Source organism: Malania oleifera, chromosome 9 (genome assembly GCF_029873635.1).
Source record: "Malania oleifera isolate guangnan ecotype guangnan chromosome 9, ASM2987363v1, whole genome shotgun sequence".
NCBI classification, from domain to species: Eukaryota; Viridiplantae; Streptophyta; class Magnoliopsida; order Santalales; family Ximeniaceae; genus Malania; species Malania oleifera.
In genome coordinates this window covers 82170048-82182482 of record NC_080425.1, presented here as the reverse complement: position 1 = coordinate 82182482, position 12435 = coordinate 82170048, and the positions used below count along the sequence as shown (strand labels likewise).

General features: G+C 37.1%; 1 protein-coding gene across 1 annotated transcript; it reads right to left on the bottom strand.

Moving 5' to 3' along the window:
* Positions 1 to 6167: 6167 nt before the first annotated feature.
* On the bottom strand, positions 6168 to 8077 carry LOC131164036 (inorganic pyrophosphatase 2-like). The gene is made up of 4 exons (XM_058120954.1): positions 7694 to 8077; positions 7461 to 7582; positions 7157 to 7358; positions 6168 to 6734 (listed from the first exon to the last, which is right to left on the bottom strand). The coding sequence occupies exons 1-4, from the start codon at positions 7829 to 7831 to the stop codon at positions 6351 to 6353; spliced, it is 846 nt and encodes a 281-aa protein (XP_057976937.1). The 5' UTR covers positions 7832 to 8077; the 3' UTR covers positions 6168 to 6350.
* Between the last annotated feature and the right edge of the window lie 4358 nt (positions 8078 to 12435).

Here is a 12435-nt window from a genome sequence, read left to right as displayed (position 1 = left end):
CCAGTACTAACGATTCCATCAGGAGGTGATGGTTATGTAATTTACAGTAACGCATCTTTGAAAGGGCTCGGCTGTGTATTGATGTAGCATGGTAGGGTGGTAGCGTATGCTTCTAGGCAGTTGAAAGAGTATGAAAAGAACTACCCTACTCATGATATGGAATTGACTACAGTGGTAGACGCACTAAAGATTTGGAGACATTACTGTATGGTAAGAGATGTGAAATATTTTCTAACCATAAAAGTTTAAAGTACTTCTTTATGCAAAAAGAGTTGAATATGCGGCAAAGAAGATGATTAGAACTCATCAAGGATTACGATTGCACCATCAGCTACCACCCAGGTAAAGCAAATGTCGTGGCTAATGCACTGAGCCGTAAATCAGGTGATGCATCATAGCTAGTAGCAGTTATTCAGCACCCAATTCAGATGGACTTGGAAAGGCTTGGCGTGGAGTTAGTGGAGGATGATCCTCAGACATTTATTGCCAGCTTTATTATGCAGCCTACGCTATATAAAAAGATTAAAGCCGCTCAGGGGGATGACCCAGAATTAGCAGACGTAATAACTAGAGTACAGGATGGTCAAGGAGAGGAATTGAGTATTTATGACGACGGGACTCTGAGGTTTCGCACCAAATTGTGTGTGCCTACGGATGATGATATTAGGAGAATAATTCTAGAGAAGGCTCACAGATCTTTATACACGATTTATCCTAACGGTACTAAAATGTATAGGGATTTGTGAGAATATTTCTGGTGGAGTGGCATGAAGAGGGAGATTGCGGAATTTGTGCAACAGTGCTTAATGTGTCAACAGGTTAAGGCTGAGCACCCGAGGTCGGTTGGGCAGTTGCAGCCACTCTACATTCCCGAGTGTAAGTGGGACCACATATCCATGGATTTTGTTACCGGGCTATCACCAGCACCGCATGGCCAAAATGCCATCTAGGTAGTTGTTGATCGGCTAACAAAAACAACTCATTTTCTACCTATAAAAGTTAGCTACCCTATGAACAGATTGGCAAAGATTTACATTCAGGCGATTGTTCGACCCCATGAAGTACTGGTATCTATAGTCTCAGACCGTGATCCACACTTTACATCACGATTCTGGAAGAGCTTGTAGGAGGTTTTGGGTCTCAGTTAGCATTCAGCACCACTTTTCATCCCTAGACAGACGGTCACACAGAGAGAACGATTCAGGTACTTGAGGATATGTTACGAGCGTGTGTATTAGATTTTGGGGGTAGCTGGATCCAATATTTGCCACTGGTGGAGTTTTCCTACAACAACAGCTATCAGGCTAGCATAGGCATCACACCTTATGAAGCACTTTATGGTAGGAGGTGTTGTTCTCCTTTATATTGGAGTGAGCTAGGTGAGAGATGAGTTTTGGGGCCACAAATAGTACAGTGGGCGTATGATAAAGTCCGACTTATTCGAGATAGAATCAGTGTAGCACAGAGTCGGTAGAAAAGCTACGTAGATACTCGCCGCCGGGAATTGAAATTTGAAGTGGGTGACCATGTGTTTTTGAAAATAGCACCACTGAAGGGAATCATGAGGTTTGGGAAGAAGGGTAAGTTGAGTCCTAGGTTTATTGGCTCATTTAAGATACTTGAGAAGATTTGGTCAGTTGCCTATCAACTAGTTTTACCACCAGCTCTATTTAAAATATATGACGTATTTCATGTTTCTATGTTAAGGAAATATGTTTTAGATCCTTCCCATATTAGCAGTTACGTAGAATTAGAATTCAGTGATGCTCTAGCATATGAGGAAGCTCCAGTGCAGATCTTAGATCGAAAAGAACAGGAATTGCGCTGTAAGAAGATACCACTAGTAAAAGTTCTGTGGAAGAATCATGCTATAGAAGAAGCTTCCTGGGAACTTGAAGATGAAATCAGATAGAAATACCCACATCTATTTAGTGGAATACAGTAGTAATTTGTAAGTCAAAGTAATGTTAATTCTATTTTATTTAGTACGATGTAATTGTAATGTAGAGTCTAGGATAGGTAGTGTTTTTGGTTTTGGGAGAATTTTTCTTTTATGGGTATAATTGTAATCTCCCAAAACTACTTATGTAACCACGGTATTCCTCCGCCATAAGTGAGGGTAAGTAATAAAATAAGTAGACAATTTTCTTCAGAGAATAGTGCATGATACAAATAGTAAATTTCGAGGACAAAATTTTTATAAGGAGGGGAGAATGTAGAGACCCGCATAATTATCGTGATTTAATAATAGGAGGAGGGGAGAAAAAGGAATTTAATTAGGGCCTCGCCGACGAACACAGGGAGGATGATCCTCAGACAATAGCTTCCAGTCTAGTATCGGGATAGCACCGTTCGAGGCTTTGTATGGTCGAAGGTGTCGATCTCCTTTGTGTTGGGATGAGGTTGGTGAACGCCAGGTGTTAGGACCTGAACTTGTGCAACAGGCGTCTGAGAAGGTGGGTTTGATCCGGGAGAGGATTAGATCAGCTCAGAGTCGGCAGAAGAGTTATGTAGATGTTCGTCGCCGTGATTTAGAGTTCGAGGTGGGGCGTAAGGTATTTCTGCGAATTGCTCCGATGAAAGGGGTGATGAGATTCGACAGGAAGGGCAAGCTGAGCCCGAGGTATATTGGACCATTCGAGGTACTTGAGCGAGTGGGTCCGGTAGCCTATAGAGTTGTACTACCTCCAGCACTCTCGAGGGTCCATGATATGTTTCACGTATCCATGTTGAGAAGGTACGTACTGGATCCTTCGCATGTTATTAGTTATGATGAGTTGGAAATTGGGGATACTTTAGCGTATGAGGTGATACCTGTTTAGGTTCTGGACCGTAAAGTTCAGAAGCTTCGTACCAAAGAGATACCATTAATGAAGGTATTGTGGCGAAACCACGAGATTGAGGAGGCTTCTTGGGAACTGGAAACAGAAATACGCCGGAAGTATCCACAATTGTTTTGAGCACTTGTACATGATCGTACTGTGGGTTGGGATAGGTGGTTAGTCGTCGGGAGTATGTGTATTGTGAACTCCTGGGATAGTTGTATATGTAACCACGGTATTCCTCCGCCATAAGTGAGGGTATGTATGTGTATATATATGATGGGACTGCGCTGTAGTAGTCACCAGTTTCTAGTTGGTAGTTCGTATGTGTGTATTTCGGGTATGACTTTGTGAATGAGAGATGGTAAATTTTAAAGACGAAATTTTTGTAAGGAGGGGAGATTGTAAGAACCCGAACCGTGATAAATGGGTTTAAATGAATATGAGAAGGGCAAATTGGAAATTTGACAGATTTCGTCGATGAATCCAGATTTCGTCGATGAGGCATTTGTTCTTCTCATCGACAAAATTCAAAGACTCGTTGACGAGGAGAAGCCAAGGAGTCTTGGAAAAATCGGTGATCTCAGATTCGTCGACGAGGCCATCGATTCGTCGACGAAGTCAGTGAAAGATTCTTCGACGAAGGCACCATTTCGTCGACCAATTCCCCCAGGTCAAAGGGTTATAAAAGGAAATTTTCATTAATTCACCATTAAGAAACCTCAATCTTATCTCTCTCTCTCTCTCTCTCTAAAACTCTCCCTACTCTCTCTCTCTCTCTCTCTCTCTAGATTTCTTCGCTGATCGTTGATGGAATTGAAAATCTGAAGTTACCACAAGGATCGTGGAAGGATTCTCTACAACTTCTACGGATCGGAATCTCGTTTTGGAAATTTTAAGGTTTTAGCGAAAAATCGAGGTAAGGCTTGGTTTTCAATTTTGATCTAGTAGTTTTGTAGGTAATGGTCTTGTGAACATATATTATACTGTGATTTGTAGGTTTTGGAACTCAGTTCGCTATTTAGGGGCCTTGGAGTTCCGAAATTATTATTCGGGGAAAAGGTAAGGGGAACTATGTTTATATTGGTTATTTTTGAAATCGGACTCGGTAGAACTATGGTTCATCGTCCTGTGTGTGTTTTGGCTACTCATTTGGGGGGATCTAATGGATAAAATTATGGATTTTAATTATAGTTTTTAGAAAAGGGGGGGCAACGGGCTGCATCCCTGATTTTGTTGATAACCGTGGGTATATGTTGATTTATACTGTGATATTGGGATGGCCGTGCCTTGACTTATTTAAACTGTATTTGTTTGAAAAATCATGATTTAGATTACCAAATGGGTGTGGTTTGTTTGGTTATATCAACATGCATATGTTGTTTCTTGGTGAAATAGGAACGGGGTTCCAAATTGTTCCAGGTTTGAAAATCCGGCTTTTGCCGAAGAGTGCGCAATACCACTAGATTGGCCAGCTTTCGAGCCGAAGGGTGTGTGAACACTAGATCTGCACCGGTTCAACGCTGATGTTATGTCAGGTTACCAGGGGCACCAGCGTTTGCCGAAGGGTGTGAAATATCACCAGACTACCGGCGTTGGCCGAAGGGTGTGAAATACCACCAGATCACCGATTTTTTCCGAAGGGTGTGAAATACCACCAGACGGTCCGGCTTCAAGCCGAAGGGTGTGACGATACCATATTGTATTGCTTGGTTTGTGAAAATACTAGAACTGTTGTGATTTTTTTGATTATTGATCCATGCATGTTAGTGTATCATGATAACACTCAAATGCCACACACAAATATAACTTGTGTTCTTCCTTATTGAGAGGTGTCTCACCCTTGTTGTACGTAAATTTTTACAGGTCCTTCGGGTAAGCAGAACTAGCATCCTGGTGTAGAGAGCGTAGTGGCCGATGTACCGCATTTAGCGTTGGGTAAGTGTTAGGACTATAATTTTGGTGGGTTGCCATTTTGGGATGTGTTGGGCACCCGTTTGTACGTTTTGACAGAGCATTGTGTTTGCTCTTGTATAGATTCTGGTATGATACTGCATATGTATGTATGGTTTTTCCGCTGCGTATATGATTGTGTTTGGATGTGTTTAGGGTACTTGGGAACCTCACGGGGTCGGACCCTCATCTTTTGTATTGTATCTGTGATGATTTGTATGATACAGGGACATGTTAGGTTACATTTTCATCTCTGGGTCCCATTTTGGGGTTCGGGAGTGACATATATAATATTTTTTAATTTAAAATATCTATATTAGCCTATTTATATACATATATATATATATATATATATATATATATATATATATATATAGTACACAAAAATAAAAACACATAGTTTGAAGGATATTTTATTTTACTCTAACAAGTTTGTTGGATATTTTATTTTACTGACTTTTTAGGTCAAGTCTCACACTTGTCTGTTATAAAAAAATAATAAAAAATAAAAAATAAATTAAATTGGTATTTATTAATTTTATATTTGAGGACTTGAAATTTTAACTGAAATATAAATTTGTATGATTTGAACAAAACAAAATGTAATTAAAAGTGTTGAATTTTTTTTTCAAATTTCAAATAAATTCAAATTTGATAGTTTAAAATCCAAGCTCTGACCCATACAAGTAGTATTATAGATACATTATTACTTTTTATTTGTAAGGCAGAAATTAAATTTAATACTAAAAATAGGTATATTATTATTATTATTATTATTATTATTCCTAAAAGTCACTAAAAATAACTGTATTTTTAAAAAATATAAAATCGGCATGTAACTAGCATTACCTCTTAATAATTAATAAAATGCAATCCACTGTATCATATGACTTTTTTTGTCTTTCTAACTACTTGATTTTTAAAATTTAATTTTGGCCTTTGATATGATCTAGGTTATGCTTGTATTACGAGCCAAGTTTAATTAGGCCAAATTAATCACTCACTTTGTTGAAAGTAAAAATGTCATGTTTGGATATAGAAAACATGTACAAATTTATAAGTTCAATTTAATTGTATATGATATTACTTTCAAATTACATGTTTAAACTTGAGATATGTAATTTAATCCAAAATTATTACGAAAATCACATAACATAATATTAAGATATATAGGCTAAGGATAGGTTTATTAGAGGGAGAAATTAAAACGGATCATCTAAACTAGAGGGAGGATCGTTACCCAGTCTTATGTTATTTTTTATCTAAACTATTTCCTCAAATTGAACCCCATAAGGTTTATCACTATATGAGGACCGAAGATAGAGGGAGAATTATTAGGTTACATGTTGTCGGGAAAAAATGAAATGATAATAGCCTCGTAGAAATAAGACATGGTACGAAGCTTCAATGGCTAGGAGAGCCGTAAAAATTTTAATTGATGCACTTGTTAAGTGAGTTTACACTTTTTTTCTGTGTAGGATCCGCTCATTTTAAAGAATTAAAATCAGAAAGGATTTGGTTTTCTTTTCCCCCCTGTTTGTGGCAGTTGCAAGCAGTGGATCAATCCTTGGGCTATCAATGAGGAACAGGGAGAACACGAGGTATGGCTTCGTGGGCAGGTATTGAAATCGCCTTGAACTTCCAATCTGCAGGAATCAACCGTGCTGATGAATTACTGCTGCCGTTATTGCAGCTTTCTCCCATGGAAATTGTGCTAATAAGCTCCAGCAGAACTCGCTCCAGCTCCTCCCCGTCGCTCCACTCCCGGATCTCCGCCTTTATCTCCATCGGATTTCTGCGAATCAGATCCCAGAGAGGGAAGTTCTTCCTCGGCATCACGTAGTCTGCTTCACCCAGCTTCAAGCTCGGGCAGTAATCGCCGCTTCCGTCCCCAAGATATATCACCTTCTTCTTCCCTTCCGCAGAGAAAGAACCTTGGATCCTCTCGATCACCACCCCCTGTTGTGTCATGGGCAAATCATTAATATAAATCATTGGTATTGATTATGTCATCATCTTTGATTTGATTAAATTTCTTTACAGTCATTATTATAATAAGAGATTTTAGTGGGGTCAAAGGAAGTCATGAAAATTGACTAGTTTTGGGACTTCGGTTTGGTTTCGTTTGGTTTGGTCAAAATCTGATGGGAAATTCGGGAAAACATGCTCCGGCATGCTGGGACCCAATTGACGGATTGATTAGAACGGGCATATTCTGTTGGAATATTCAATTGAATCCCTCTTTCTAGAATTTGAGAGGCGCCGTATGAACCTTCTTTGGTTTTGGGTTTGGATTTTTCTTCATAATTACGTCTGATGCGTTCATTGAACTTTGATCATCATGAACAACAACATTTTTGTGGTAATTTTCTTAAAATTACCTTGCACATGTTCGGAGGGCAGAGGCTGCAGCCATGAGGAGAGGAGGTGAAGTCATGGTGAGGCGAGATCCTGAGTCTCCCTTCTTCATCAACAAAGCTGGGATTTGTGTTGATCTCTGAGAAATAATCCCTCAGCCCGAGATGATTTAAGATCGTCTCGATGAAGAACAAATTCGCATCGCTTACTATCTTCAAATCACACCTGATCGATGAAATGTGAAACAGATCGCCACTGTAATTAGCTAAACTCCTCAAACCTAAACGAAGTAATTGTAGACAAAAGGAGAAATCTGACGGATCATACCCTAAAGCATGTGCAGCTTGAATGGCAGGGACTATTCGGGGATGGATGGGGACACCTTTAAGAACCTCCACAATGTCATCAATGGTTCTCCCCTGCGAATGGAGTTCCTTCATCATCCTATCCTGCAAAACAAATTAGAACAGAGCATGAACATAAAAAGCACAAATCAAAAGAAAAATGCTAATTAAAGCAAGCATTGAAAACCCAAAACCATCAAAGTAAACTACAAATACCATGAGAGAGTTCCAAGGCATGGTGGGGAGGAGTTCATTGAAGAGCTCCGTGGCACCCAACTCGTCCACCACCCAGTTATCGCTGTCGCAGTCTATAATGGTCTTGTCGAAGTCGAAAACCACCACAATTCCGGCCATTCTCCGGCGAACCAGAATCAGAAATTTTCAAATTAATCGGCGACTACACTTGTCGGCGTCTTGGCACCACAAATTCTTGGCTTCGGATGAAGATACAGAGGAGGGTATTTATAGGAGAGAATGGGTGAAGGGGGTCTCTGAAAGTGAAGAAGAAGCTTTGATTATGCCAACGGAATATAAGAATATTACGTGTGCGGTTTCTGTGATATGCCGGGAAGATGCCCATTCCCTTCGCTTCCCTGTTTCAGTTCGCCTCTCCAGAAGCGGGGTACTTATCCAGTGTATTCGGGATTAAGTTCAGTTAATGGTACCGCGGATCCTGGCCGTTGATCAGCACGGGTGGGAAATCGGACGGTGAGGAGGGGGGTGAGTCACTATTAGCGCGGCTATTTTTTAGGAAAACACGAGGGGAATGTGGGAATATTCGGGGGAATTTAATTCGAGGGAGCCTCCAATGGTTGGAAATGGGAATATTCTACTAATTCTTTCCTCTTTTCTTTTCTTTTCTTTTCTTTTTCTAATTGCAGAAATAACTGATTTTTTGGAAAATATTAAATTTAATTATTTAATAAGAATGAATGATAACTTTAGTTATTTTTGAAAAGCCTCGCATGAGCCATTAAACTGGTTAAGAGCAACTAATTAAATTTATGCAAGTACGGGTTGTTGTAGCTTATCTAGTACTTGTTAGAGAACATTTAGTACATGGTATCAAATATATTCTCACAAAATGACATTGAGTGAATCCAATTCCTTGGAAATGGGATGCATGTCTATCATTTAAAAAAATATATTTTTGTTTGATTTATATTATAAGATTCTTATAAATGTGCATAAGTACCATAGTTAGTATTTGGTACAACATCTAAATGAAATTTAGGAAAGATTTTAAGAAAGTGACCATTATATCCTTGACCTATTGTCACACTCCCACATCAGATATGTATTAAGGAGATCTTGGACTTATAAGAAGGGTTTGGACTCTAACTAAGTGAAATGTCTTGTGTAGGACAAACTTGTGAGACTAGTGGACCAAAGCGAACAATATCTCACTAGAATTGGACCCAACACCATTACATTTGGTATCAAGGCCTCCTCGAGGGAACTATCTGGTGAGTGGATATGTCTTGGGGGTACTATCATGTGAGTGGATTTTACACAGATATCTAAGCTATTTTTACGAGAACGTCAGAGATAAGACAAAAGAGCCTATTACGATCTTACATCGGATGTGTACTAGGGAAATCACACTAACGAGAACATTGGAGATTGGATGGGAAACCCTATTACAGTCCAACATCGAATGTGTACTAGGGAGATCATAGGTTTATAAGGAGGATTTGGGCTCCAACTAAGTGAGACGCCTCTTATAAAATAAACTTGTGAGACCAGTGGGCCGAGGCGAGCAATACTTCATCGAAGTTGGGCACAAGACCATTACACCTATGTGTGAACAATGTATGAATTATAAAATATAATTACGTTTTCAATACCAAAAAAAAAAAAAAAACTTATTAACTACTTAATTAATTACATGTTGTAGAACTTTCAACAATCATAAAATAAAAAATTCAACACTTAATAATCCAATTAACAAAATAATTATATGGCAATATGGTCTCCAAATTTTAATCATTCTATTATATTATTTATAATATAATAGTAAAATAATTTTATTTTTATTAGTAATTTATTATTTTTAAATATAATAATAGAGTGTAATAATATTTTTTGTGAGGACATTAATATCCAAAGGACTAGAATAAGAAAAACAATTTGGGCCCGAAAGTAGGATTTCTATGGGAATGAAATCCTTAATTACGAAACTAGATCATAAATTCATAATGGAGAATGGGAATGTGATGACCATGTTTTGTAAACCATTTGACTCATTTTTTGCCTCAAATTTTCCATTATAAAACTAAAAGTTGGGTATAATGCATTTTCTAAATAGTTTTTTCAGCTTTTAACTGTTTTAAATTTTTTCAAAAAAGTTACGGATGTAGGTTATGTTTCGTTTGCAAAATGCCTATTTCAAGAATAAATTAGTTTTATTAGATTAGTTATAGTTAATTATATAGGAAATTATATTGTTAATATAAAATAAATAACAATGTGAAACATTTTACGAGTTCATAATAAGGAACGGATAAAAAATAACTATTTCCAAACTTCACCATGGGGAATGTTGAATAAAATAATTAGCGATATACAAGGAATAATTATTCCCTTAATTCTATAATTTTAAATTATATTTCATTTTATTTCAATGAATAGCTATTCTGTCAAACCAAACGAACCGTCAAAGCTTTCAAAAGCTGAAATCTAATTCTTTACCAACAAATTATTCTACTTCATTGCCGTACTTAATTTTATTTTTTGAATATTACAAAATTATCAAACACTCTAAATTTGCACTTTTTTTCTTTTTAACAACTTCCTTTTATAGGAAAAACTCAGTTTTATATAATGCCAAAAAATTTTGTTTTTCCTTTTAAAAAGTTCGTCTTCAAAGACCATATAAAGTGTCAAACTAGGCAAAAACACATGTTCCGTGTACTCATAGAACACGAAATAATCACACCAACTTCCTATCTAAGAGTATAAATGTGAATATAAATGAATTAATTTGAACGAAACATAATGCAAAATTTTATAACATAATTTATCTAAATTTACACAAATTTAAATTCAAATTTCTCCCCTAATGCAATTAACTAATTGGGATGGGTTGGTGAAGGATGAGTCAATTACTTATCTCTATCTAAAAAAATTAATCCCCCCCTCCCCTAATGCACAGTTTGAGTTTGGCATAAACAATATAATGCCAACGTTTTGAGTCGGACAGATCGATTTGAATATACAAAAGAGATCAAAGGCATTGCTAAAAGTGAGCAGAAGGGTGGGAGACGTGGCGCAAGTGCATGGTGCCTGCGGCAGCCGGTGGGGGAGTCGTGTGGCCAATGTTGATCGGAAAAAGTAGAAATAGCCGGTGGGCATTTCAAATTGGCCACTACTTTTAATTATAGTGGCAATCAAGGACTTAAATTTCGGTCAAGATGTTGAAATTTCTATCAAACTTATGAATTTGGAGGGATCTCGAAACGAAATTGACATATAGATTTGATTTTACAAAAATTCGACCAAAATTTTGAGAGTTTGATAAATTTCAAAATTTTCAACTATTCTTGCGAAATTTTTTAAAAATCATAAAAACAAAATAATAAAATTGGACGGGGGGAATTGTTAACTCTATTAGTCTGATTTTCGTTTTTATAATGACAAATTACTTTATATCTTACCTGTGCACTTAGCTCTTGAACAAGATTACATTTGGCGCACACGGATGGTAAGAATGTGATGGAAGCCATGATAGACATCAAAGCATATATACACATGGCGTTTGAAGAGCAAAAGGGAATGAAGACTATATATCAATTGTAATTGCATTTTATCTTATGGGTATGTAATAATTATATGATCTGTAATAATTACATCTCGTGCATGATAAGGATTGGATGCTCAAGATATAAAAGACCATAGACTAATCGCTAGGACCCAAAACCCTTAGTACAAAATGTTATCTTATTCACACATGGTTGAATAAGTTAAAATACAAAAACAGAGCAAAATATACAATCTCAAAGAGCCTCGGAAAAATTTTCTCGGCCGATCGAAGCTATTTTAAATAATAAGTATTTTACATCAATAGTTCCAGTATTTTTCACAAACAGTTCCAGTATTTTCACAACCATTCTTAGATCCAGTTATACAATAAACCAACTAGATTATTCACCTGCCACATGATTTCAGTATTTGAACATAGTCCAACAAACAACCAAGAAAATACAGTATATTTAGTTCATATGATAAAGTTATGCTTTCCACCGTTCATTTTATTCAAATATCGTATAATAAACCCAATATTTGTAAAATCCATTTTGAACGATTGATTTTCGAAATATCCTTCAAAATCATAAGTATACATATATATATATATATATATATAATGTAGTTTAATCAGTTCAATTTTAATAAAAACCTGACTTAAACTTAATCTCCTTACCTATTCCTGAAAAAGAAATTAATTCTGTTCGAAAAATGGAAAACCCTAACTTTTCGATCTCGTCGCCGAAAACGAATCGGCAAGCCGAGAAGGGAGAGGAAAGTGATCGGAGTTCGAGGACGGGTTCCGGGTGAGCCTACACAAGAGAGTGAGTAGAAAGAGAGAATCCAAAAACCCAAAGAGAGAGAGAGAGAGAGAGAGAACTTTTGAGTTTATGAAAAATATGTCTTACTTAGCCCTTAAGTAAGCAAACTCCTAGGAAAACCGTCGACAGTTTTCCCTACCCTAACAAAATCGTCGACGGTTTGGCCATTGACCCTCCTCCGTTGACTGTAACCGTCAACAATTTTTCCCCAGCTCAATGAAACTATTGATGGTTTGGGTCCTACCAAACCAATTTTCTTCTTTTTCATTTCTTTTACTTTATTTATTTTCTTTTATTTTTTGGGTTCAAATCTCTACAATCTACATATGGCCAACCATTTTCATATGCATAGGAGCAAGCACGACAATATGGAAATTAGCAACCACATGTCGA